The sequence below is a fragment of the Triturus cristatus genome, chromosome 3_2 (genome assembly GCF_964204655.1).
Source record: "Triturus cristatus chromosome 3_2, aTriCri1.1, whole genome shotgun sequence".
NCBI lineage: Eukaryota > Metazoa > Chordata > Amphibia > Caudata > Salamandridae > Triturus > Triturus cristatus.
This window is the reverse complement of record NC_140584.1, coordinates 796,744,088-796,771,233: the sequence shown is the minus strand read 5'-3', so window position 1 is coordinate 796,771,233 and position 27,146 is coordinate 796,744,088. Positions and strand designations below refer to the sequence as shown.

Genomic DNA, 27,146 nt, shown 5'->3' with positions numbered 1-27,146 from the left:
GGGAGGAGCAGGAGGCCAGAACAAGAAGGGAGAGGTACTTTGGCTTAGAGAGGGTATTTGGAGAGGACATGTCGTTGCTCTGAGTAGGTCTTATACCACACTTGTGTCATCTATAAGTTCCCTGGATGTGTTATTAGTCTGCCTAATGGTATTCAGTTTGTCGACTATAGAAAGATGGAAGGCTGTTCTGGCTGACTTTAGAGTTTGTGGCCGGAGAGAGTCTGGGTGATGCAAAGAAGAGACCACGGTTACTGATGAGGCGGGTGGCAAGTTAGGGGGCTCGTGGTACTGAGGTTAAACAAAGAAGGAAGCTGATGGGAGATATGATTTATGAGGTAAATCAAAGCCTCTGGAATTGGGTAGTATAGGTACTCCGAGGTCAAAGGAGGGACGATCGCATTATTTCTCCGTACGATCTAGACTATTAACCTGTGGTCAGCTGATTTCACCTCTTTTCGAGTACCCGTAGCACAGGGGCGTGTGACTAAAAGGAGTCACGCTTGACTGTATCTATAAATCTATTGTACTTGCATTTACTGTTTATTTATCCGCATGTTCGTGTAGTAAAAAGGGATTCATAGATTGGTCTGTATTATTGTTCAGGTCTTGTATGAAAGACATGGGCCACATAAGAGTTCCATTGTGAATTGTGCGCGCAGAGGCTAAAAGAGCTTTAGTGTCTCATCTCGAAAGAAGGAGCAGTCAGTTGGCAGAAGCTTCTCTTACATTGTGGACAGACCTGGAAGACAATATCTCATGCTTTGCTGAGCATGCCAGTGAGGAAGTACCAGCTAAAAACGAAGATATGATTTTTGAACCCCAAAAGGTGGCATTTTATAGAAACGGCAGCTTATTCGGCGTTAGGGGACACTGTGTTGTGAGAGAGAAGCCAATGAAGGTTTTGGGACCCTGTTGGGTACGTGCTAGCCATCTCTGTTCCTTATGATGAAATTGCACACAATCTTAGGGGCAAATAAGCTTTCCTGCAGTGCAATTCATGGTCACCCTGGTCTCTTTGTGAAACACCGGCTCACCTGCTACTTATTTGGTCCCTGGACACTGACAACTCCTCGGCGCACCCGCTTCGCGGGCGCCCCTTCGCCCGTCTCGTTGAGGAGACTGCACTCGGATTGTGAGAGGACCTTTGTGGACGAAAAACGGCAGCTGGCTTGTTGTTGCAGCAGGGCTGCGAGCGTGCGGGGACTTCAATTCCCAGAAGTCCCTGCCAGACCGATTGAGAGCTTCCGGTCCGCTCTCCCTGCTGGCCCGCCCCCCGCCCTCCTGAGGATTCAAAAAACCTTCTCACTCCCGCAGCGCGGGACGCAGCCTGGACGAAGACCGGACAAAGAGCGGACAGTCTTAGACAGTCCGAGACAGGTTGAGACTGGACTGGACACGCTACTCAGCCCCTATTGTCCTCGTTTTGCGTGGCTCGCAGTAAGACTATTCATTCTTGTTTTTATTTTCTGGATATACCGTCATCCATTATAACACTGTTGTTATTTGAATATTATTACTAGTTCCTGAAGAATGCCTAAAAAGAATCTAACGGCGGGAGGTAACTCAATAGAAAACTATATGATACAAGTAGTCTCTAAGATTAACAACGAGAGGCGAGAATCCTTAGGTCTCAGCCTGTCCCCTAACCTATCTCCCCTAAGCTCTTCACCTGATTCACCCTGGACTGATAAACCTCCTCTGGTCGAGGGAGGAGTAGTTTTAGACTCTGATAACTTAGATCATGACATTTCAAACCTGAGCACTCGTACAATACAGGGTCAAGACATAGCTCGGGCTAATGACTCGGAATGTCAGGTAGTTGACACTGATCAAGATCAAGATCAAATTGTGCAGGAGAGCGAGCAGCCAAATAATGAGGCTGATCCCCCAGTCCTAGATCATGCGCCACGTGCCATCAGAAATTGTAGAAAAACTCGTGGTGGAGTTCTTTTAGGGAAGAAGAGGGTTGTGTCTCCCGTAAGAAGTAGGGTCAAAGGCAGGGGGAAAGCAGAAGAACTCGAGAAGTATAAGGTGGATGAGGAGTTATTATCAAGATTAGCTGACTTAATTGACATTAAACTTAAAATCTTAATTAAACCAGTTATGTCCAAACTGGACAAGCTAACTGCTGATATAAAGAAACTAGGTGCAGATCAAAAAAAGTTAGTAGAAGCTGTGTCTAATATTTCAGACACAGTTACCAGCCTAGCTTTACCCGTAAAAGAGGCTTTTTATCCTTCACTTGAGGGAGGCTCTACTTCAAACACTATACATGCTAATTTACAGGAACAGTCCTCAACTACAGCGACATTTCATTTACTGCCAGGAGATACTTTACCCCCAATTCCTCCTGTAATACCTGCACGCACTTTTACAGAAGAAGTTACGGTACAGTTTCTGGAGGAAGCGGCTCCATTAGTACTGGTATTGGCTAACGTCCCCCCACTAGCCGCAGACCAACCAGAATCCCCCCCGGCAGTAACAAGTAAGGCCCTGCACTGGCTATCAGGCAACATGCAGCTGGCACCGTGGGGGAAACAACAGCTAGCTGGTGACATTAGGTCAGCCAGAAGGGTCCCATGGATAGGTCAAAACCCTAAAAAATTCAAGGGTGACTGCATCATTATAAATTTTGCCAATTCTGCAGTTTTACCAAACATCCTGCTAAATATCTTGCCGCCGCAGTGCAGAAGAGGCTCCATCATTCCTCTCACACTAGAATTTTTCGGCAAAAAACAGCGGAGCATGTCCTATCCTAAGCCTACCCATAATTTCACCAGGCCCATATGGCCAGCGACTTCTAATGGCTGGCGTTCTGAGGTACCAACTAATAACTGGGGGTATAGTCAGGATAGAAGGGAACGCCCAATACGTCCACCCCCTCCAGATCAATACTATTCTACTTATTTTAATAATCACTATAACATCCCCATCTCTAATAGATATGGCATCTTCTCAGATGAGGGGGGACTGGATGGGGTGGAATGACTACCTGATACATCTTCTAACTTCCTCCCCACCGCCCGTTTGCCAGGAGTTATAGACTTCGGAGATATTCCTCAAGGGTTAGAACCGCAAGGGAGTAAGGATGGGGGTTTGGTTGGCTGGAATCAAATAGATTTACCAGGTTTACCCACTGATATTATCCCAGCCTGCCCACAAGCTTGTTCTTCGGCTAATCCCGGGACAGATGGGGTACGCTGTTGTACAGGCTTAACACCTATCACTCAATTTGAATGTGGAAATGTGGCTACAATACAACATGAACCAATTAAAATTAAGGAGGGGCTATTATCCTGGAATATAGCTGGACTGCAGGATAAATTGTTCAATACAGATTGGTTATCCTTTGTTAAAAATTACCCCGTTATATGCCTTCAAGAAACCTGGGCAGTGGGGAAAAAAAATATACACATTGACGGTTATGAGAGTTTTTTAACCTCGGCAGTTCCTTCATCTAGTGGTAGAGCTAAGGGGGGTTTGGCAATTTTTGTTAACTTATCATTAATTTGCCTTACAACTGTACATCACTCTGGCAATAATAATATTCAGGTTGTCGAATTTAAGAGGGGCAGTACAAGTTTTGCTCTGATCAACTTTTATAACGCAGTGAGTCAGTCTGGCGATTGCAACATGGAGTCATTGTGTGAATTCCTAAGGGCTAAAGATGATTCCCTCCCACGCCTTAAGATAATAGCGGGAGATTTCAACACTCATTTATGTGGGAATCCTAGCCTGAGTCCTGTTGGTCATTTGGGCTGTAACAATCTGGAAGGAGTACACTTTGATCACTCGCGAAGGGGTTCACGTTTAAATGACTTAATGAATGAATATAACCTTTTCACTGCTATGTCAATAGTTGAGGAACAAACTGTTTTATCAACCCCTACTTTTAAAGGTCATGCAACAGGGTCATATATTGACCATATTTTATTATCGGCAGAATTTGTTAATTTTATTGGGGATTTTTCGATTATTTCAAGCATTTTTAGCGATCACAATCCTTTATGCATTACTATGGGTGTGAACTTACTCGAAAAACATAACCCTCGAGAGAATCGTGGTACCACTAAATGTATTAATGGTAAGCGACGCATAAAGTGGTCTATGGTGGACTGTAAGCAATTTTATTCTTCTATCAAGAATGTATGCCATCATGATTTGATAACATGTACATCTACTGCCTCAGCACCATTACAAATTCTGACGTCTTTTAATGAGATTGCTAAAAAGGTGGAGTCACTTTTAACGTTACCTGCTAAGAGGATAGCTAATTCATCTAATAATCCAAAATGGTTTGACAGCAACTGTTCGAAGGCCAGTCGCGAGCTCAAGAAAGCATTAAAAACAAATCAGAGAGATCCTTTAACCATCAGAGCGTTGCGGGCTGAGTACAAAAAGTCTCTTGCTACTCGCAAACGTGCTGTTAAGAAAAGCGTTTGGGAGTCTCTGTTAGATCCAGAGATACTAAAAAATAGCTCTAAGTTCTGGGAGATCATTAATAAGCCCTTGTTCGATCATCCCAGTACTTCAAGTACAGGCACCAACATCCCAGAAGAAGTTTGGATTAACCACTTCAGTTCCATTTTTAAAGGTAATGGTTCCCAGGTACAATGCAGCCCAAAAGAAACTAGCGAAAAATCCCTGCTCTTCACAACTGATGAGGTAATAAAGGGCATAGAAGGCCTATCAAACAATAAGGCCCCAGGACCTGATGGTCTCCCTCCTGATCTTTTTAAATCTTGCATAACACTCTGGGCACCGGTCCTTACAGCTGTACTTAATGCTGCTGTGCTTTGTGGATGCCCAAAATCTTGGGGGGTATCCACTATTGTGCCTATTTTTAAAAAAGGAGACCGCAGTAGCCCTACCTGCTATCGACCAATATCTTTAATAAACTCCGTGGTTAAAGTTGTGGGAGGAGTAATATTGAACAGATTGGTCAGATGGTCAGTAGAAAATAATATAATATCTTCAATCCAGTATGGATTCAGGCCAGGCCATTCTACAATTTCACAATGTTTAAACTTATACCTCATCATCGCGAAGTATACTAAGGCTCGAAGAGGAATGATCCATATGGCGTTCATGGATCTTTCCTCGGCTTTCGATTGTGTGAGCCGGGGGAAGCTCTGGGACGCCATGCTAAAAATGGGTGTGGATCCAAACTTAGTTGCTTTGTTAGATGATATGCACTCGGACACCAATGCAAATGTCAGATTCACCCAAGACCTGAATGTGACCAAAGACTTTGGGGTGCATCGTGGTGTCCGACAAGGCTGCATCCTGGCCCCATTCCTTTTTAACTTATACATAAATGATCTGGAAGAGCATCTTTTAAGCACTAATACGGATTATCCGTATATAGGCCGTAGGGGGCTGCCAGTCCTTTTATATGCGGATGACGCAGTTCTCCTATCAAGAACAGCAAACGGTCTACAAATCTTATTAGACTCCTTCCATTCCTTCATGACCTCAAGAGAGTTAAGCATTAATAACTCTAAATCATATATAATGAAGGTCGGACAGGGAAATAAAAAAGTAAACTGCCTAAATGTAAATGGTGTACGTATTCCTACTACACATACATTTCCCTATCTCGGGGTCCTCTTTGATAGTCAACTAAATTGGGGACCCGTGATTGAAAAAAAGAAGGGAGAAGTCACTAGGGTAAACGCGGCAATAATGGACTTTTCTAAGAAAGTGGGTAATAGTCCAGTTGCCGCCTTGCTCCAACTTTATCAAGCTAAAAGTGTCCCCACAGCGTGCTATGGAAGTGAAATTTGGGGTTATGTTCCTCCGGATCCCTTACAGACCGCTGAAAATAACTTCCTAAAATCAGTACTAAGGGTTCCCAGGGGCACGGCCAACTTCTCCGTGCACGAGGAACTGGGGGTCTCCTTCGTATGTGACAAGATTGCTGTTAATCCCTTGTTATGCTGGATGAACTGTTGGTTAAATGATAACATTCCACTAACCCAGCTTATTTTAAGAGAGTCACTCACATGGGACAACAGGATGAAGGTTCCCTGGTTAAAGTATCTTTTTAAGTGCTTTGCCGAATTAGGTCGCCCTGAATTCTTTTTATCCCCTGAATCGATCACTAAACAGGATGTTACAACGGTCCAGAAAGCTTTTATTGGTCTAAGAACTCAAGATAGGGAATCACGTGAGCTAAAAAAAGAAAGTGTTCGTAATCATGCATTAGTAAAAAGCACCTTGCTCATGGAACCCTATTTATCCTGGCAATTGTCCAGCTATGACCGTTTCTTACTGATCAGGTTCAGGTTTAATTTGTTTCATTTTCTGCTGGCTGTTCCCAGGGGATCTCATCGTGGACAAGTGTTGCCGGCTTGCGGCTGCGACGATATGTCTCCGCAAGACCTGGCACACTTTCTCTTCTTTTGTCCCTTTTATACTGTACCGAGGAATCTACATCTGAAACCCTGTTTGAAAAAACTAAACTTTATACAATATCGTCCTGCACTGCACTTTTTACAGCTCTTAAGTTGTGAATATACTTTGTTTTTATGTAGTTTTTTAAAATTGGCAGTAAAATTTAGAAATAGTATGGAAGGATAAAAATAATATATGAATTGCTATTACCTCTTTTTTATAATGGACTCCACAAAATACTCTGAATGCTTGTTGTATATTTGTCCTCACCTGCTTATCTTATATCTGTATTTTATCCTTATGTATTAATGTGTCCTTTTTAAATGTAGTGTAAATGCTTTTATGGTTGTCAATTTGTACAACCGAATAAAGTTTATTGAACTTGAACTTGGTGCTTTTTGAAAGCTGTATGTTATTGCATCTGAATAATAAAAAAATGTCATGAGCAATGCCAATAGCTCTAACTTTAACAATGCCGAGACCATTGCATTGTAAATGCTTGTTAGGTCTGGGTTCACAGTGCTGCTCTATGCAACACTTATTGTTATCAATGCTTTTAAATATATATTGAGTGGGCTTTGGTTCCTCCTGGTAAAGTATTTCTGTGTCCCATGCTGTTAGCTGTTTGGTATATCACTTTACCTTCTATAGAATGATTGCACAGCAGTGCTTGAAACATTATTTTACATCTAAAATGTACGCTGAATCATCACACATTAAATTATTTCTCGAATATGAGCATCGCGTACGGAAAAAAACAATTGTTTTGATTCACCTCAGTAGGCGTTTATAAGCACACCATATACGGAAAAGCAATCAAAATTTTTGCTTAGCTTTTTTCCACTCAGGAAGCCTGTTTAAATGTTTTAGTCGGGCCAATTGGATTTGCCAATGCTTGTTTTTCCTCTTTGTTTTATTCAAAATGCAGTTCTCCTCTGAAGCACTGAACCAGCAATGCTTAGATCGGTCATCAGGTGTCGCTAGTGTGCCAGATTCTCCCGGGTCTCCTCCCTGGACAAGATGAAGTAGGAAGGTGGAGGTGATGGGGCGGGGCATAAACGCCTAGAATAGGGGAAAGGCTGTTTAGTTTTTGTAAGCCCTCCCTAACACCCGCAATCTTTACCATGAACTGTCCAAGCAGAATATACACAAAAGTTCGATATTTTCCTTCCAGGGGGCGTATACTGGCGTGTGACCTTCCATCGGGGATGTGGTCATGTTTAGTGCCACTGAGGTGTGAAACCCGGAGTTGTGGGTTTTAATGAGCGCTGAAAATGATGCCTTGTCCCTCTCCGTGCTTTAGAGAGACATTTGTAGTTAGAACGTGGCTTGTTACATATTTGTCTACGAAGCTGCTCTCTCTGGGGAAGACATCCAGATGTTTTGTGCTTTAACAACTCTGAAATTGTTATTTTTTTCAATCGCCCGCGTCTTTGGAAAAATGTGAGGAAATGTGGCCCGGATTAATCTGGAGGTGTGGATGGATTTCCCTCACACACTCGTGGGTTCATGTGCCTGGTCTTTATTTTCCTGCCTGGTCACTCGTTTCTGTGCACCGGCCAAAAATAGTAATTTATTGCAACAAGAAAGAGGATGAGGAAGTGATGACTCCCTGGAGCAGATGAGAATGAAACCCCACTGTGAAGAACTTCCTGCTGCTATTGTTCAGCTCTATGTGCAGAACACAGGACTGTTTTTTCTAACAAGAAGGGAAGAGAGTCTCTTTTGTCTGAGTTTGAAACGGGGGTCGGGGGGCTTTGGTGCGTGCTGAAGAGGCCCAGAGGGATTGAACGCTTCTTCTGAAGAGGAGGGTCGGGGCTGTTCAAATCATCCATCACTCGAAGGAGAAAAGGGGACAATGGACCTCAGCAGACTCTGATATTGTGCACCCCTGAAAAGACTCTGCCAGGTCATGCTCTATGGGGGAAGCGTAGACACTGATAGGTCATTCTATCTTGAATCGATGATCGACTGGAATTGTGTTGTCGCGCTTTATCGATGGGACTCGACTCTCTTTATAAAACTCCCTGGAGAGAGCTATCCAAATTGCTTTCTTCCATGTCCCGGCAGTCCCGCATCTGTGTATGGAGTGTGTAATGGTCTTTGAAGAGCCTTCTGAACATCCCAGCTTTTCAGGACAAATTTAGATTAAACATTTTCAGTCAAATTTACATAAAATGAATCTAATTGGAAACCTTTTACAAAATTAGCTGTAATACTGAAATTCTGTCATGGCATGGGCGTTGTGAACCAATGCTGGACAAGTTTATTGCGTTACTGCAAACAAATGATGGACGGAATGCTGACAATGCAAACATTCTCCCCCAGTCAAAAGATCTGGGTTAAATCCATCGTTCTTTTGCCCACTACGCCACCCCAGTTTGGACCCAGCCATATGAAATCAGTCTTGACCCTGTGCCCCATGGGAACAGTCCGGACCGAACTGCCAGGCCAGGTCCTCCCTGGATCGAAAACACGCATCCTGGGACTGGTTTCAGGGTATGTCACCCTTCTTCAGCCGGGCTAGCTTGAATCCAGTGGCACAGTGAGCAAGGGACCCACATCTGGGCATACCCATCCCACTTAGGGCGAAAAGTGTTACAGCAAACAAATGATGGACGGAATTCTGACAATTCAAACATTCTCCCCCAGTCAAAAGATCTGGGTAAAATCCATCGTTCTTTTGCCCACTACGCCACCCCAGTTTGGACCCAGCCATATGCAAATCAGTCTTGACCCTGTGCCCCATGGGAACAGTCCAGACCAAACTGCCAGGTCAGGTCCTCCCTGGACCAGAAACAAGCATTCTGGGACTGTATTCATTGGGTGCAGGGTCAAGACTGATTTGCAAATGATTGGGTCCAAACTGGAATGGCATGGTGAGCAAAAAAAACGATGGATTTAGGCCCAGATCTCTGTACTTGGGTGAAAGTATGACATTGTTCTGCATTCTGTCCATCAATTGTTCTTTTTGCAACTGTCACCCCGAATGGGATGGGTATGCCCAGACGTGGGTCCTGTGCTCTCCATGCCACTGGAGTCAAGCTATCCTGGCTGATGAGTGCTGAAAGCCCGAAACCGGTCCTAGGATGCTTGTCTCTAGTCCAGGGAGTACCTGGCCTGGCAGTTCGGGCTGAGCTGTTCCCATTGGGCCCAGGGTCAAGACCGATTTGCATATGCCTGGGTCCAAACTGGAATGGCATGGTGAGCAAACAAACAATGGATTTAGGCCCAGATCTCTGTCCTGGGGTGAATGTATGACATTGTTCTGCATTCTGTCCATCAATTGTTCTTTTTGCAACTGTCACCCCGAATGGGATGGGTATGCCCAGACGTGGGTCCTGTGCTCTCCATGCCACTGGAGTCAAGCTATCCTGGCTGATGAGGGCTGAAAGCCCGAAACCAGTCCTAGGATGCTTGTCTCTAGTCCAGGGAGTACCTGGCCTGGCAGTTCGGGCTGAGCTGTTCCCATTGGGCCCAGGGTCAAGACCGATTTGCATATGCCTGGGTCCAAACTGGAATGGCATGGTGAGCAAACAAACAATGGATTTAGGCCCAGATCTCTGTCCTGGGGTGAATGTATGACATTGTTCTGCATTCTGTCCATCAATTGTTCTTTTTGCAAGTTTAATGTGTCTCAAAGCCTGAAAACAACTCAACTGCATCTCACATTGGGCTGTGAAGTCCCAAGGCTGTTACAAGAAGGTGTAGGTGATCTATATTTTAATTTAAATCAACGTACAACTGGAAATGCAATGGAACCCTCTTTTGTAAAGAGGCCGACTTACGGGCATCTTGCAAGTCCCAGGATATATGTACGAGGCTATAACTGTGTTATTTTTGCATAGGTAGAGGTGTTGTAGAAGGGTCTTCGCGCCCTATATCTTAAATTGTGATCCTTCTTGAAGTTATGGGATGTCCCAAAGTCTGCGCTCAAGTCTGAATGGACACTGATGGATTGGCCTTTGTTGACAATGCGATGGTGTCGATATCTGTGGTTCTTCTAGATCTTCAATAAAAGAGTTAAAAGAAGAGTGCTGTGTCGCCCCTGCGACTTGAGCAGAACCACCCCCTTTGGAGAACTTGCCTGGAGCTGCACTACCGGTGTATCCTGCATGGATGCAGAGATGTCATTGCACATATTGTTTCTTTAGATATTACATTTATGAATTAATACAAGTTGCCACTCCTTATCATTTGATTACAGCACTCCCTTTGGAGAAGCTAGGAAGCAAAATGTATTAAACTCGTACAGCTTTATGTCTTTGGCGTGCCCACGTCTACGTCCATGTCTGCTTCTTAACGGCAAAGTCATGCGTCGGATTTGATCTCCAAGCCGACAGCTGTCTCTGTGCCTCTGATTGAATATACTGTGACACATACGCTGTACATTATCATCGTATGTGCCACAGTAAAGTGTTGTAACATGTCTTCCGGCACACGCACCCTCCTAACATTTCTACATCACCTCTCTAGCTGTTGGGATCTTGGGTACCATTGGTTTGCTAGGTGCAGCTTTTCCTGCTGAGATGCTATTGCATTCAAATACTTTTACAAACACACTATGGCCTATCATCCAGGGTGAACACACAAACATGCTGTGCTTTGATTAGAGTTGTGATTCATCCCACTCTCCCATGAATCACAGGAGCACATGTGTAAACTGCTGCACTTTGACCTGGGACTTCAGACACATGCTAATGAGCCCGAAGCAATACCACCGAGTTATCCTTTCCGGGTGCAGAGCTCTCAGGAGCAGCTCTTCCCGCCCACCGAGTCTAAGGATTGTAATCCCCCCCACCCCCCCTTTTAGAACTCCCAAGGAGGAGGGAGCTGTGGAAATAACACTTCACCTCGAAGACCAAGTCCCCAAAAGCCAATGTTCAAGTCTAAACAAGGCTGCCTTGTCATTCCTTGTAGATCACTATAATTCGATATGTAAATGTGCATCCTTTGCTGCTCTTCATCCTATAGATGCAGTCCCAGGAGAGATCCTTGCATTTCAGATCCTCAGAGACTGGCTCTGTTTCTAAAGGCGATGCTTCCTCCATGATGTGTCAGAGGAGGAACTCTCTGAATGTGTTTTAAATCTTTTCCATAGATCCTTTGATCGAGCTAAATTTAAAACGTATAGTGTTTGAAGGTGTGACATGCAGCCCTATGCACCTGTATGTGCTGTCACAATCTTATATGTGTTGGTGAACATCTACAAATATGTGCCCATGTTGTGAATAGCTATTTCTGTACCTTGTAGGTATTTTATGTACCTATTTGTATATATGTTAGTTTTTCCAAACATGACAGAATTAATTTGTGCATTTTGTGACAGATCATGCCTGTATATATTTGTTCATATATGTCACTGTAGGTATATATACATGTTTGTGCAATGTACGTATTTTTGTCTAATTGTCTTTGTTTACGTGTTTTCGGGTACTTCTTATGATAGTATGTTATCAGCATTTTTGTCGATCATTCCTGACATAAGTATGGCTTTGTAGGTCCATGTGCAGTCTGACGAGAGCGTTTGCACACGTTTCTGTTATTTGTGTTTCTAATGTATATGCAAGTGTGTATATAGTATCATATGTTAAAGTGCCTTCACATGTTTCGGTATATGTGTCTGTGCATAATGCATGGATGTGTGCAGACATGTTAGTCTACACTCATTTACATGCATTGTGTGTTCTCATACATTTCATGTTTACGTAGGTTTTCTGCACTGCGTACACCAGCAGACATTATGCTGTGCCATTCCCACCCTATAAACTGCTGAAATAATCATTCTTCTTTAGGAATTTCAAATATGGCCGCCAGGCGACCTCGCCACAGCGTAGAGAATTAAAGAACGCGCTGTAAGATGTTGCCCGCTGCTCAGCATTTGGTGCTCGCATGTCCAGGAGACATGTTGTATTACATTAGTTGTGCACAACTAACTTACTTGATTTTGTGCGTGCCTCTGGCACCGTTCCCTGCACATCCCTTGTGAGGGGAGGCTCTTGGGACTCCCGCCACTGTGCCTCGTTGCAGCGAATGCAGAGGAAGAAATGCTGGGGTGAGGTTCAATGTCGTGGACAGCGACAACAGCGGTCTACATGGGCGTGGACAAGGAGTACCAACGGTGAGCAGCTTCCATCCCCTGCTTGCCCTTTGTGCCCCTGGCCTTGTCCTTACTAGCCCGGCTTCTGGGGGTCTGGGAGGCGGTGCTTGCCTCTAAAATCCCGTTTACTGTCTTTTGTTTCCAATCTTTGCCATTTCCTCAGTCTCTCAAGCAGCAAATAGCAGACCTTTGAGGAGCCAAGTGTGCAACACGGGCGCAACATTATGATGTCATCGGGATGTGTGCACTCACTTCAGCTACCTGGTGCATTTATGTGAATCAAAGTCTTTGTGGACTCACTCTCATTCACATTATTACCCTGTCTCGAGCGGCCATTTTTGTACCGGGCCTTAGTCGGATTTGCTGGATACAATGAGACAGTATACACGTGCAGCATGCTTTTGTGGACGGTATACACACAGACACAGTAGCGACCAATAACATTTAAAAGTGTGTGGGGAAGGGCAGGGGAGGGAGCGCAGGGGAGCGCGCAGAGGATTCATAAATAAAAACTAAAAACTTCCCTCCTGATGACGCTCGCCTCTTGCCTCGCTGCTTCTCTGCTTCTCCCAGCAGTCCCTGAGGCAGCATCGTGGACTCCGCATCCAATCCCCGCACTGCTCTCAAGCATGAAAGCAGCGTGGGGGTAGGCCTGAGCAGGCTAAAAAGACGCACGCTAAGGCACAGTCAGTCTGTGCTGTTTCTCCATCTCGGCTGTACAATACAGCTAGGTTGGAGAAAGCAAAGTGCACATGTCAGTTTGGCTGGCCTAAGACGGCTGTCCAAACTGACATGCGCACTTACAAGTGCGCATAGCACTCTTCCTCCCCCCTCCAATCACCCAGCCCGCCCCTCCCTGCACACATTGGCTCAGAGCCAGCAGCTGAAAAATAAAATGATATCTTACTATCGTTTTATTTTTCAGCTGCTGGCTCTGAACTAGTGGGGCGACGCTCCTCCGCCATTGCGGAGGAGCCGCCGCTGCACAGACATCTTCCGACACAACCATCTACAGTGTCCGTTTCTCGACCAGCTGTGATGCTGCACAATTTACTCAGTCTCCATCTCTGGCTTTGCTCTTACACTGTACATCAAATCTGGCCAACAACAGAAGTTTCTGGCGGATCAGAATTTCAGATAATGTGGTAATTCCGTCCCATCCCTATGCTTGTTGGAAACAGCCGAAGAGTAGGAAACACGTGCAGAAATCACAGCGAAAGCGACACGTTTTTAAAAATAATTAAAATAAAGTATCTCTATTGCATTGATGTTAGCCACTCAGTTATCAGTTGGTATGTGGACGTCTGGGTGCAGTTTTACCACATCGGGAGTGCCACGTGTGACGCTTTCCCTCAGTCCTGCATGATGAGCCGCCTGTGCTTTGCATTCTAAGACTTCTTATTTTCTTGCATTCTGATGTCCCAGAATGCAAAGTGCTGTTTGCAAAAAGGCAAGACAGGAAAAAAGCGCCACACATGATTTAGGACCATTCGGCGCTATGTAAACTCGAATTTCTGAGCCATCCCTGCTTAAGCTGGCATGAGACACGGTGTGTGTCCAGCATCAGATCTTTAACAGGCTTTGAGAGGGTGGAAAGGCTGGGATGCAAGGGGGGAAAGGACGAATGGCAGAGAGCGAAGTGAACGTAAAGCAAGAAGCTGTAAGTGTCTGTCTGGAGGTTCTGTACAATGCTTCCTCTTTTAGCGTCTAACATCATAATAAATCATATCTAGAGCATTTATGGCCAGAAATGTTTATTGAACGGAGATCACCCTCTGGGGCCTGTTATAAAGCAGTGCCTGGAGCAGTCTGCTGCCCAGGCGGTAGTGGTTAGCAGGCCACTTGAGGGCCCACCACAAAACCGCCATTGTCAGCCATGACAGGCGGGCATGGAGAGCTGTGAGAAGACGGTGAAATATTTGTGGAAGGGAGGTGGAAGAAGGGAGAGCAGGGGAGTCTAGGAGGTTCTGAAACACAGGCAGAGGTGGGGTGTTCTTTGGCAAAATGAAACTGTTACCCTAATAGCCTGGCTAGGCCTGACTGGGGCAAGGCCTGACTGGGCACTCTGCCACATTGGCATTTTCCCTGCTGGCTGATGGCTAGGGTATAACAGAATTTGTAAAGCACACAGCTACCTCCAGAAAAGTGTCCCAGGGCTGGGGGCCCTCGGGAAGATTAAGCGAGCTATTGCCCAGAGTCACATGGTGCTGGGCTAACCTGCCGCCAGCGCTGGGGATCGAACCGTGAACCCCTTGGTCCGGAGTCAGGCCACCTGGCCGCTGCGCCACACCTCTTTCAGAGCACCGTGGTCTGCTATGACCCAACAACACCCCAAAGGCCCAGTTCTCGTCCTGGCATCCTGCCACCTGAGGCTGATTTCAATATTTGTGCCAAGGCTGATTTTGGTTTCCAGTCGGCCGGACTCCTCCCCGGCCCTGCCGAGGCACTGAGTTTTGGAGACGTTTTTTAGTAACTCTGTAGACTGTAGTGTCTTCTCACACAGGCTGACACCCTCCCACATGTGTATGTTTTTACCTGGGAATCCCACATAAAAGCTTAGTACTTTGTAGGCCCCATGGGCTCTGGCTGAGTTTGGGATGGGACGGAGGCCTGCTTGCCATTAGGAATTAGCCTTGGTTCTTCCGCTGGACTGTAAGACTCAGCCTTTAGTCTCCCAATTATTTGATCATTTAGAAACCATTAGAACTGAAAAGTCTAGACTGCACGACAGACCTAAACAAGCAGTGAAAAAGCCAATAGGTCTGGCTTACATTTTCAATCGTAACTACAACATTCATTGGAAAAAATCTTGGTGCAGTGGAAAAACAAAGCATAACCACACAGGCTCTATTGCTTTTTGTCTTTTGTGTGTGTACATATATATATATATATTCACTGAAAAAAACATAGGTTTCACACATGTTATAGTTAGCGGAAATTTTACTGATAAAAAACCAATGAAATTGCCCCGTTATAGTTAGTGCTGGCAACTATAACTCACGCGACCGCAATCCTCTGCTGATGCTAATACTGTATTTAGACACTTATTTGCCCATGTCTTCTTCCATACATTTTTAGCTACACATATATTACAAATATTTTTTTTTATAAAGACACATATGTCATCAGCAGAAGATTGCGGTCGCGTGAGTTATAGTTGCCAGCACTAACTATAACGGGGCAATTTCATTGGTTTTTTATCAGTAAAATTTCCGCTAACTATAACATGTGTGAAACCTATGGTTTTTTCAGTGAATTTGCAAGGTTTTTTAAATGCTAATTCCTAACTATAACGTGTGTGAAACCTATGGTTTTTTCAGTGAATTTGTACGGTTTTTTAAATGCTAAGTTACTTTACGCCATTCGAGGCGTGCGCGCCCACTTAACGCAGTGCGTTCCGTGCACGGTTTTTATCAACTTTAATAAGCCCTGTACATTTGGTGGCCTTCGGCCACCAAAAGCACAGGGGGTGGGGTCAATGTGGATAGTGTTTTTTTTATTTCGATTTTATAATTTCATGTTGCCAAAATATAGTTTTTTTACTGATGTAAGAAGCCCTGTACATTTGGTGGCCTACGGCCACCAAAAGCACAGGGGGTGGGGTAAGTGTGGATAGTGGTTTTTTTATTTCTATTTTTTACCGTACGCTTACGGTAAGCGTACGGTAAACGTACTCGGCGAAATTGCCGAAAAAATAATAAAACCGTTTTTGCTCTTGGGGGATGTTTGGGGACTCCCTCAACATGACTATGTGGGAGGGAGTTGTCAAAACAGCCCCGTAACATGTTTTTGGGCATCATGTTTGATAAATAACACTCAGTGCGAGAGACAAAATGGCGGACGCCGCTTCCTGGTTTCGGCCGATTCGAATGTTTACTAAGATCTAAGAGCCAATCAGAATCGCGCTCGCGCACGCCACCGTACGCGTACGGTAAGCGTACAGTAAGCGCACCGTAAGCGGGCTCAGATATATATATTGATTTAAAGGCTATTTTCTCAGAATCTACTGAACAGATTTACACCAAACCTACAAAAGGCACTTCCTTGACATAGGGACTACCTCTCTGCCAAATTTCTAGTAATTCTGTTCAGCCGTTCGGGCTGTAGCTCGTTCTAAAGGTCCTATGGAAAAATGCATGGGAAAAACGCGTTTTGGGACCCCCCTTTTATCTCAGCCCCCGCTTGACGAATCCCCCCGAGACTTTCAGGGTAGGAGCGGAGCGTAGCGCCCCACCTATTTTGAGAAATTCGCGAGGATTCATCGACCGGCGCCAAAGTTATTCAAAATAGAATGTTGCGGATTTCCTATGGAAAAGGGGTCCTAACTATAACTACCTACTGGCGACCGCCAGTAGGTAATATATATATATATATATATATATATATATATATATATATATATACACACACACATACATATATATTTATATAAACGCACATCTTTAAGGTGTTTATCATTGTAAAGCTCAGACTTATTTCCCAGTGAGATCAAATAGATAGTCTTTTTACAATTGAGTTTGTTATAGTGCAAATTAGACAATCTTTACACTTAAGTGTGTTATAGTGCAAATTAGACACTATATATGCTATATATTTATAGTATCTAATTTGCACTATGACACACTTAAGTAAGTGTAAAGAATGTCTATTGGATCTCACTAGAAAATAAGTCTGGTCTCCACAATGATAAACACCATCATGATTGTAAAGGTTTTTTTAATGTGAGCAAATGATTTGCAAATTTCAAACCAATGTATTCAAGAAAACTAGATTTGTCTTCTAAAGCCTGTTTTCTTCATTTTCAGCTGCATCATGCGGAGAGCGCTTGAATGCCAAAGATGCTGGGTACATCACCTCTCCGGGGTATCCTCACGACTACCCCTCCCACCAGACCTGCGAGTGGATCATCATGGCGCCTGAACCCAACCAGAAGATTGTCCTCAACTTCAACCCTCACTTTGAAATCGAAAAGCACGACTGCAAGTAAGATCCGCTGTCTCTCGCCTCCTCCCCTCCACTACTACAACCAGCATTCGCGCCGTCTGCGAATAATCTCAGCCTGCAATAACCTCGTAAAGCGGCGATCAATAGCGCAGGAAACCGGACACTGAGGACTTGCTCTCCAAAGCCTACCTCATTACGCCATTATGGTTAAGAGTAAACAGAAGGCTCGCGTCACCGGCCAGCCAGGTCTCAAGTGGCTACCATGTGCTTGAGAGCGCACTTTCTAAATTCTGGCACTAGGGGGATATTGATTATGTATTGATCATTTGCACCCAATTTGAGTAGTTGACTCATAGAGCATTAGGCTGTAGATGGTGAAACTGAGAGCAAGCGAGGCAGGCCACTGTGTTAACGCTAGAGTTCCTTGCTGTTGTTGATTTTTCCCTATCAACGAGGCGGTTAGACAGCTTGGTAGCTGCCACTTTGTGCCTGCTGCTGCGATCTGTATGCAACATGCAAGGCGCACGTGTAAATCCAGATGGATCGACACAGCCTTCCACCTCCCAAAATGTATAATGTGAGAACCTTAGAGTAGGGTTAATGAGATAACCACTTATTCAACCACGCCCCCAAAACACTACTCAGTTTGCGGCACCCACTTTATAACTGTTCCAGGACTTGTGTCTGCTGGGATGGGCACTGCCTGTGTTTGCAGTTGTTATTTTGCGGTTGAACACGCTTCCAGATTAAAAAGTTTGGTGGTTGCCCCAAAAACGCTGCTTACGGCATTTCTTCGCTTTGGCACCCAATGTGTCTAGTGTTATTTGTAACAAATATAAATGGCCATCCGCAGACATTTCAAGTGGTGCTCCAGTGTTTCAGCTTTGCTTGGTTTTTGCTTAGAGGTGCTGGTTTGGCGGTGCCGGTTTGTCTGTGGCGGTGTCCATTGCAACCCTAGTTTAGCTGCATTTACCATGTATTTTGCAATGGCCTGCACCTTTTGGGCTGGATAAAGATCATTTCCATGCAGCGTATTTCCCAATGCAAGGCACAAATCACCAGAATGAAAGCAATAGGTGTTTGAGCGGCTGCATCCCCAGTAGCTCTTCACCCAATGTTCACACTTCCCTGTCTTGCACAAGATTTCCCATGGTAAAGTATAATGGAAATTGTGTGGCCTCCAAGTTACATTCCACATACACACCAGGGTGCAGAAATCTGACAAGTTGCCAAGGCACATTTTGTCTACACTTATGCCATACGGTAAACACTCGCACTGTTCGTGGAAAGCAGCCAATGTGCTGAGAAAGTGTGCTAGAGGGATGAAGAAGGCATTATGCTAAAACTTATGTGTCCATGGAGTCCCCGCAGAAAACAGAAGTGCTATCTGTTCTGTGAGCGACTTTCCTACTTAGACTGCGTGTCTTTTGTTTTATTCATTGACAATGTGCACTTTTATCCACTGAATGCACTTTGAGCTTTGATAAACTGCACTTATCTACAGAAAAGAGTGCAAACTTTGGCCACATCACAAGATACTTGGGAAATAGTACACACTCGGCAGCATGCACTTTGAATATGCCAGTTTCAGTGCGCTACAATAAAGCATGTACTCTGTTCCCACAAAGCAGGGCAAGCACTGACATAATGAACTTTATCAATAGAGGGCAGCAAGAATTTGGGCAATATGTACTTTACCTACAAAAAGAAGCTTAAGCTCGGTCAATATGCGCTTATATCATAAAGGGAGGTAAACAAGCACTTTATCAACAAAAAGAATCTTCATCTTTGAAAATATGCTGTTATATCATAAAGGGAGGTAAACAAGCACTTTATCAACACAAATAAATTAAAGCTTTGACATCATGCACTTATATCACACAGGGTGGTACTTGCTTTGAAAACATGTGCATAGTCAATAGAAGGTGGCATAAGCATGCTCAACATGTAATTTGTCCACAGAGGGCAGTGAGGGTTTAGCAACATGCACTTTAAGCACATAAAGTAGTTCAAGATCTGACAACGCAAGCTATGATGAGTAAATATCCCACATTCTGACTGGGGTAACACTCTCATCACTTGATGTTTTCCACAGGCACTTTAACCATAGAAAACAGTTCGGGCTTTTGCAACCTACACTTAGAACAGCCCTTGTTTCCCCAGACTGAATGCGGTTTCACCCTCAACACTTTGCCCGTGTGCCTGCAGAGCGCCCAGCCCATTCTTGCCTGCTTAATAGTTTCCAGATAAAATCAGCCCCCAAACCTCAGACGTTGCTGTTTTCTCTCCTGAATGGAACAGATAATTGGCTGCAGATTGTCTGGCGATGCAGCGCACAAAACAAAATAAAAAAAAGAAAACCATCTACTATCTGAAGAGTCAGAATGATTTGAAAAGTAGCCTTTTCTTTTTATGCCTGAAGTGTATTAAGTGGTCAGTGCACACCGCGCTTATACAGTAAACAGTAATGACAATCCAAAAAACATAACGGATCTTTTTAAAGACATGGGACTAGGGAATTTGACAGATGCAAATCAAGGTTGTGTGTGTTTAAGGCGGCCATCCAGAGACAAGAGAACTATTGGTCCATTTACCCAACCCGACAGCAAAACCGTCACAGCTTAATGCTTCCGGGATCCAGTAATGCTTCCGGGATGTAATGCTTCCGGGATCGGCCTTTGTTTGATGATGTCTGGTTGGGTAACCTGCAGTTACATCATCCACTACATTGCCCTGTAAGCTCTTCAGTTAGGCACATTTTCTCCCCTCAGTGACCTGGGTAGAGACTGCCTTCAACCTCTTACACCCTGTCTGCTCGGAAAGCTCCATTTTCTTGCAATTATGGAGGCTGAAAGTCAATTCAAGTCAAAATATATATTTTTGATGGGTTCTCTTCTACTTATTTATTCAATTCGTTAGTGATGTTTGCATAGTGCAGAACCAGCCATGTGGCGTGCAACCGGTGGTACACAGTAGCAAACAGAGGTGGGAGCTGAGGGCGTAGAGGTGAGGTTGTAAAGTAAAGGGGGAGCCTAGGCCTGTAGGTAGATCTGGAAGAGGCGAGGGTTACCCCTCCTTTGGAAAGATTACTCGTCTGAATGTAGTTCTAGTGCTTCGGGCGGGAGAGTTCGGACTCTGGGAGCTTGCACGAGGAGGCCATATCACTGTTCTTGGTTCATTAGCTGCTTCGGGGGGCATCAACCTTCGTGTTTGGAAATGGAGCTCAGATAGTTCTCCAGTTCGCCCACTTCCTGTCCCGCACCTTTTCTACCTCCAGTCCCACCCCTGTCGCCCCACACCACACACACACTTTTCAAAACTCTTTATTGTAATGACGTTATCAACACTAAAGAGTGCCCTACACCCCACGCTGCACCTCAGAAAACAAGCGGAAGTCAGGTACCCAGAGCGGAAGTGCGACACTTCACACAGGATAAGGGCGGCGACCGGTGGCGAAGATAAAGACATCGTTGGAGCGTGATGAAATGAGCAAAGGCAGATGCTCAGCAAGACATAAACACACAAGGGAACTGTTGTTTAACGACAACGTTGTAACTTCAGGACACAACTCCTTTCAGAACGCGAGAGTCCCTTTAGTCTAATCGGATGTTGCCCTCGGGAGGGAAGTGTGTGTTTTTTTCGACTCAGTAAAGTATTCTGCTAAATCTCCTCTTTGCTGCACACACGGTGAGATCATCAGCAGTGAGACAAAGGGGGGGGGGGGTAAGGGGGCGCTGTGACGCAGCAAGGATCATTTGTATTGTATATCTCTCTTAATTTAAACATGTCAGTCACAACAGACAGGCTGAAATGTGTCTGTGATTGCTGAACATTTTTGAAAAGCTGACAATCGCGTTAAAGTGAACCCACTGTCAGAGTCCCGCATTGTTCTTTGCTCTCCTTGGACTCGCTGTAGCTAAAAGTTATGAAGGGAAAACGAAAATGTTGCAGCAGAGAGCTAAGAGCGAAGGGCTGTTACCCAGTAAAAGCTCCGAGTGATGGCTCATTCAGCTAATGAATTTACTGTCTTAAAAGCCTGAAGGTGGCTAATGCAAGGCGTCTCCCTAAATGCCCCATCTCACCTTTAATACAATTCTTAAGACTTCTGGGCACACGAAGGTGCCAGCTGCCGCACACACACCTGACACCCGAAGCCCTTGGAACATTGCCTCATTCGATGATGTCATTGTTACCCAGAGGCCTGCCGCCTACGACATTCAGTTCAGAAGTTCTGCACAAGGCCTGCGGTGTAACCTCAAATCATGTTTACCTTCCTTAAGTTGAAGCTAAAAGCAGGAAGAATGAATGAAGTCCTTTGAAATGGAGTACAAACACAAACGCAGGGTTTCTGCCCACTAATCCAGGCTTCTTTTTTTCGAAATGGCAATACCTCGCTCACGATTTAGACTAATACAACTTAAGATACTACACTGTACCTATTATCCCCATACACACCTAAATAAATGGGGCAGGGCACCAACAGCGCTGTGCGTCAGGGGTTGCCAGCAGGAGGGAACTTTCTTTCATATCCTATGGGAGTGTTGAGAAATCGCCCGGTTTTGGCAGAAAGTCACAGACGTTATGTCTGATGCGACAGGAGTGACCGCGTTCCAATGGATGCTAAATGGCTTCTTCTGATGATTAGAGGGGACTCTGACTGGCCCAGGCATGTTGGAATATGGCTGGCCCTTGCAGCTGGGATCGCCAAAAGAAACATTGCCAGAGGGTAGGGAGCGTCTTTGACACCGTCATTGAAAGAGTGGGAAAAGGATCTTGCTTGGTGCCAGCGAGCTGAAGAAACGGTCTATAAGATTAGGGGATGTGTTAAAAAATGGGAGAAAATATGGACACCATGGCGATGGCATGGAGCGACACTGGGAGGAGAGTGATAAGTTTCAGCTGAGCCGGGGCGGAGTGGTGGATGGAAGGGATGAAGCTGGCTTCGGCATATTTTTGGAGAATATGTCATATTGTAAAAGTATGTCCTGGGAGCCGCTAACTATCTACAGCCTCTTACCCCTTTTGCATATTATTGCTGTAATGTTGAAACCTCACCAGATACAAACACAAGTGATTCATGTAAACAATGGTCTTTTGAGCAAATTAAATAAAAAGAGTTAAAAAAAAAAGAAATGGCAGTACCTTCACCTTAAAGGCCTCAGCCGTACTCCTAGTACGGTAGTCTGGGGAAGGAAGAAGTGCAGCTTCCTCGAACAGTACTGCTCTAAGGAAGTGCCCTACACACACATGCTGTGCTTGTCCTTTTATGATATAAAAGGGCAGGTCAGTGACGAGACAAAAGAGTTCTCTCTCCCCGCCGCACATCACTTGCAAACACAAGCTGCAGGCCTTCTACAAGGATCTTTTCTTTGGTGACCCCTGTTCGGGTTTTGAAACCGATTGTGACATCATTTATGGGGTGGCTTCTTTAAGTCTCCAACACGTGCCCGTAGTGCAGTATATAAAGGCATAACACAGCATAGCACAACGTGACCTGTAAAATGCAAGGTTACATCAGGGTCACTGGATTTATGTGATTTTGCGGCCGCTGTGGTTTCTGAAAAATTATGGATTTTATACATTTGCTACATAATCCATCATCAACTGCATAATCTGCAGATTTTAACAAAAAAATGTTTCTAGTTAAAAGGGATCAAAGGTTACTAACAACGCAGTAAAAAGTGTTGCCGCGCAGTGCAAGGCCCTTCGCAAAGGTTAAGTCACCCTTTTTTGCTTGCTGAGGTATTTGGGAATTAAAATGGTACTAATGATGTGAAACCTTTGCCCAGACAGTGTCAACATGTGAAAACTGGCAAAATAATGAAGTAATACTATCACAAAGCGTGCCACATGACACCACATAATTTACCTTTTTTGGCACATAATTTAGTCAGCCTTTCTGCATAATTTGGTTCTCTGTACAGTAAAATTCAGTGATGCTTCTGGCTCAACAAAATGTGACAAAGCCCACCGTAGTACAACATAGAGAACAATGTAGTTTATGGTTGTGAAAAGCAGTGAGACGACATAGCATTACATTACCCACATAACATCTTCGCTTTTGAATATCAGCTAAAATCCCCTCGCTGCGGCCATTCATATTGGGGCGGGTCTTCCAAACCCCTTCTGCTGCGATTCATTGCTTGGAAACTCCTGTCCTGAAGGAAGAATATGGCAACACTTAGGGTGCATGAGGGGAACTTTTAAAAAGCTTGTGTCTCCTCCTTAGGGTCACAATGGGCATATGAGCATGTTTTGTGAAAACAACTCAAGGCCCCCCAAAAATGTCTGCAGTCCAACTTTAATATCATTGTTGTTAATCATAGCCACACACTCTATCTTGGCTTACAAGAAAGGTAATTGCCTTCTGGCTCAAATATTCTTCCAGTAGGTGTCCAGTGTGAAGCCTTCGGGACAGATAGTCAAAGCACTGAGATATCTCAGACTCTCAGACGAAACGCAGATTACGTTTAAAATCTACTGTTTTGCTTTTAGAGCAGTGTACAAACCAGAACCTCTTTGGATGATCCAGGAGATTGAGACCTGGATCTTTTTAACCAGTTAGGGTGTAGTCTTTGGGCAGAGGGCTAAGGAAGTTGTGTAAATCAGAATTGTAGCAGTCTAGGTTGTAAAATTGCGGGGAAAAGGTTGGCCATGTTGTTGGAGATGGTAGCAGCGAGCAGGACCTTATCAGCCTGATGTCAGCAGCTGGTTGAGTTGAGAGAGGGGAGCTGGATGCTGGAGGGGGTAAGGTGCAGTGGTGTAACGAAACTTGAGGGGGCTCCCCTGCAACGTGTCAATCACTGGAGGGTAACTGTTCCTAGAAAACAAAGCTGGCCTATTAGTCACTAGAAGTACAGGTGAAAGAAGGCCTGACTCCTTCAAAGGTTTTTGGTTGGATATAAAGAGGTGCGAGGGGGAGAATGGGAATTCCTCCTTGTTAGAGAAGTGCCGTCACACACCCAAGCGGGTGTCATGCTACATCATTGGGCGTTGCTCCCCGTGGGGGTGGCGCTGCTGTCCCTCACGGGTCCCGCGAGAGGAGATCTTTTTAGAGGAACGCCGCAGTTTTGAGTGAGGGTGTGTGGGGAGTGGTGTGAGTGAGTTAAAAATATCATACTGGTACCGTGAAATTTTTTTGTTCTGGGGTCCGTGCGATATGGTTAAAAACTAAAGCCAGGAGGAATGCTCTTGATCTGATTGTCAGAGTTGGGAGTATTTTCCTTCTGAATATCTAAGTGCTTGTGGTGATAATAAAAAAGTGGTGGTTTCAGGTCGACATCTTTCAGGCCTATTGTGGTCCCTAATGGATCCAATGGCGTTTCTTCCGGACCGTGCAAGAATTAGAAAGTGGAAAGTGAGGTACAGGGGTCTGAGACGTTGACACTCAATACACCCTGTAGTAATACCTAGATTCAGGGGTGGTCAGGCCGAGTCTGTACCTGAACGGGTTCGACCACCTGGTCAGGCCGACTCTGCACCCAGGTTCGACCACCTGGTCAGGCCGACTTTGCACCCGAACGGGTTCGATCACCTGGTCAGACCGACTCTGCACCCAAACGGGTTCGACTGCCTGGTCAGACCGACTTTGCACCCGAACGGGTTCGATCACCTGGTCAGGCTGACTCTGCACCCGAACGGGTTCGACCACCTGGTCAGGCCGACTCTGCACCCGAACGGGTTCAATCACCTGGTCAGGCCGACTCTGCACCCGAACGGGTTCGACCACCTAAGTATCAGTATCCAACCCCAAAAAGTCGTTTATGAAAGCAATATAAATGTGTACAGCTTCCCTCCAGGAGGCCTTCTTGAACCATTCAAGAGGCGTTGAAGTTCTGAGGTGAGCTGCTTATTTAAACAAGGAGTTTAAATGCGAAGCAAGTTCAGGCACAGGTCTTGTGGGAGGTTGAGGCCTCCTCGTGAATACCAAATGCCTCCCCTTCTGCCAGCAGAACATCTCCTTCTGTTCTCGGTACATCCAGACCTTTTCAGTTCTCCCCCTATTCCTTCTGCTTCCTCCTGGTTTCCATGTTGTTCACTGTATGTTCCCACTTACTCCTTTTGCTCATAAAAAATCAAGTCAGATCAATCAAATGTCAAATTTGTCTTCTTTCCCCACTTACTTTTTTTAACCATTCAAAACATGACAAATTCTGTGGTACTTTTTTCAAGAAATGCTTTCTGATAAAATAGCTGTGTGACAAGAGGCATGGCAATCAAACATAGACGACAGCTCTTGGGAGTTTTACCTTCAGTTTGTATTGAACCAAGAAGACCCGAGCTCGGCTTCTCTGATGGTGTGGTCACCTCACCTATATTGTCAAAGAGCGCAGGTGATCCCCAGTTGCCTTACAGTTCATGGCGGGTAAAAGAATATGGACTGGAGCCCAACCCAGAGTGAAGCCTCCCATGTAACACCAAAAGGGGGTGCAAGTAGCGTTCGGGAAGATGAAGGGGATGTTCTTGTTTCCACGGTGATGGGTGCACTTTAGCATCCGAAGTTGTGAAAACTCCTTTCCATCATTATGAAGACTTCCCATAAAGCAACAGATGTTAAAAGTAATAAACTGTACACCATTAAATCTCTGTGCAGTCCAGAGTGGAGAAGACAGTTTCGATCCTCAGTTCTGCTGGCCCGGCCGGCAGTTGTCAACCCGGTCATTAAGCAAGTGTTAATGCAAATGTCCTTTTTTTCCAGACTTGAATGAAAGGCAAGAGCTCAGAATCAGTCCGCGCTATGCTTCAGAGTCTTGGAAGGCCGCCCCCAGAGCACAAGCCCTGCATTGCCCTTTGTGCTCATTTTGTTGGCGACTGGCCCTAATGCACATCGTGCCCTTGAAAGTCTAGCCCAGCTGACATGGTCTGGGAATGGCCCCCGCAGCTAAACTTTGAAGACATCCCGCCAGTGCTGTTGCATGCACTCACACTGTTCTTCTGTCGCACAAGAGGCGGTTTTTGGTCATTGATGTCCAGGAAGGCGACTCGGGCCTTGATGAGAAGGAAGTACTTAATTGTGAAAAATCACAACAAAGGAAATTGGATTTACACTGCCCATATCTGCCAACACTCGGTGCCCTTTTTCATCCCTCTGTTACTATTAGACACTGCTAGGAGGCCCACCCCTTAAAATAGCTCTTGGGGCGGCACAGGTGTCCTGTGCTGTCCCAAGTCTGCCATGGAAGGACAGGAAGGAAACACAATCAGCGAAAAAGCCATTCTGGGAAGTTGGGCGAGCCCTCTCTCAGAAGCTACGCCGAGCAACCCCATTTCTGGTTCTTTTATATATAAACAGTGCAGAGGTCAAGTTCAGTGTTACTAGCAAAGTATGGCTTAAGTGACTTCACAACACCCTGTTTAATGCCACCTAGATTCCATTTAAAAAGCTCTCTACAAAAGAAAATGACCATACCAATAGTGATAAGGTGTGGATATTGTGATAAATCTCCCTACATGCATTTAACTGTAGTAATAATATATGAGTGGGCCTTTATTGGTACATTTGCTCTAAATAATGTTTGTTATTGCGCCAATTGTTTTTCACTGCCATATATAGAAATGTAAACTTCAATGGTTGTTAGCACCACAGTGTCAGTAGCGGTCCGTGGAGGGAGTTCCGTGGGGCGGTGAGGCGGGGCGGGGGAGGGGCAGGGTGGGGAAATGTAAACACCGGAATATGGATGAACGGAGGTAAGTACACATTTAAATA

General features: G+C 45.0%; 1 protein-coding gene across 3 annotated transcripts in view; it reads left to right on the top strand.

Moving 5' to 3' along the window:
• The window catches only part of NRP2 (neuropilin 2), a 182,988-nt gene that overhangs the window by 39,300 nt on the left and 116,542 nt on the right, over window positions 1-27,146 (top strand). For all 3 annotated transcript variants that reach the window (XM_085648927.1, XM_085648926.1, XM_085648928.1), the window contains exon 2: window positions 17,302-17,479. In XM_085648927.1, coding sequence (XP_085505053.1) covers window positions 17,302-17,479 — 178 coding nt within the window. The remainder of the gene's footprint in view (window positions 1-17,301; window positions 17,480-27,146) is intronic.